The sequence below is a fragment of the Austrofundulus limnaeus genome, unplaced genomic scaffold (assembly GCF_001266775.1).
Source record: "Austrofundulus limnaeus strain Quisiro unplaced genomic scaffold, Austrofundulus_limnaeus-1.0 Scaffold1666, whole genome shotgun sequence".
NCBI lineage: Eukaryota > Metazoa > Chordata > Actinopteri > Cyprinodontiformes > Rivulidae > Austrofundulus > Austrofundulus limnaeus.
The window spans coordinates 2,583-3,202 of NW_013954068.1; the positions used below are offsets into that span (position 1 = coordinate 2,583).

At 43.9% G+C, this 620-nt stretch overlaps 1 protein-coding gene across 1 annotated transcript in view; it reads right to left on the bottom strand.

Annotated features, from left to right (window-relative positions):
- The window catches only part of LOC106536044 (nephronectin), a gene marked incomplete at its 5' end in the record, with an annotated part of 2,506 nt that extends 1,886 nt beyond the window's left edge, over positions 1 to 620 (bottom strand). The window contains 1 exon segment of the mRNA XM_014033211.1: positions 528 to 620. Within this exon segment, the coding sequence (XP_013888665.1) occupies positions 528 to 620 (93 nt within the window).

Below are 620 nucleotides of genomic sequence, written 5' to 3' on the forward strand. Positions count from 1 at the left end.
ACACACACACACATACACACACACACAGACACACACACACACACACACACACACACACACCTCATGTTTGAACATGTTGAGATCAGTTCTCAGTTTATCAGTTTGACTTAATTAACAACAAAATTCCTTCAGGATTGTTTCAGATTAATAATCCATGATCAGCAGATTATTGAGGTTAGATCAGCAGCAGGTGTTTACAGTATTCGAGTCATGGCTGCTGATTGTAATCTGTGGTTCTGGTTTCATTTGGACCTGAACTAGTTTCATATTTTTCTAAATCTTTTGTAAATTTTTAATCTTTTATTTTGAAAAACCAGGAGCCTCAATCTGATTCTGGGATGAAGTTCAACAACAAAGAGTCAGAACTGTTCAGAACCCAATGAAAACAGAAAGATCCAGTTTGCTCCCATAGTGGGTCAGAGGTTCTGATCCAGGACCAGGACCAGGACCAGGACCAGGACCAGCAGCAGGGATGTTTAGAACCTGTGGAAGAACAGTTTTAGTGTGACAGGTCCTCACGTTGACATCGTCCTCCGTCCGTCTGTGTCCAGCCCCAGCAGCACTCCACACTGTTACCATAGCGACAGAGACCACGGGACAGCTGGACCCGGTCCGTCCAT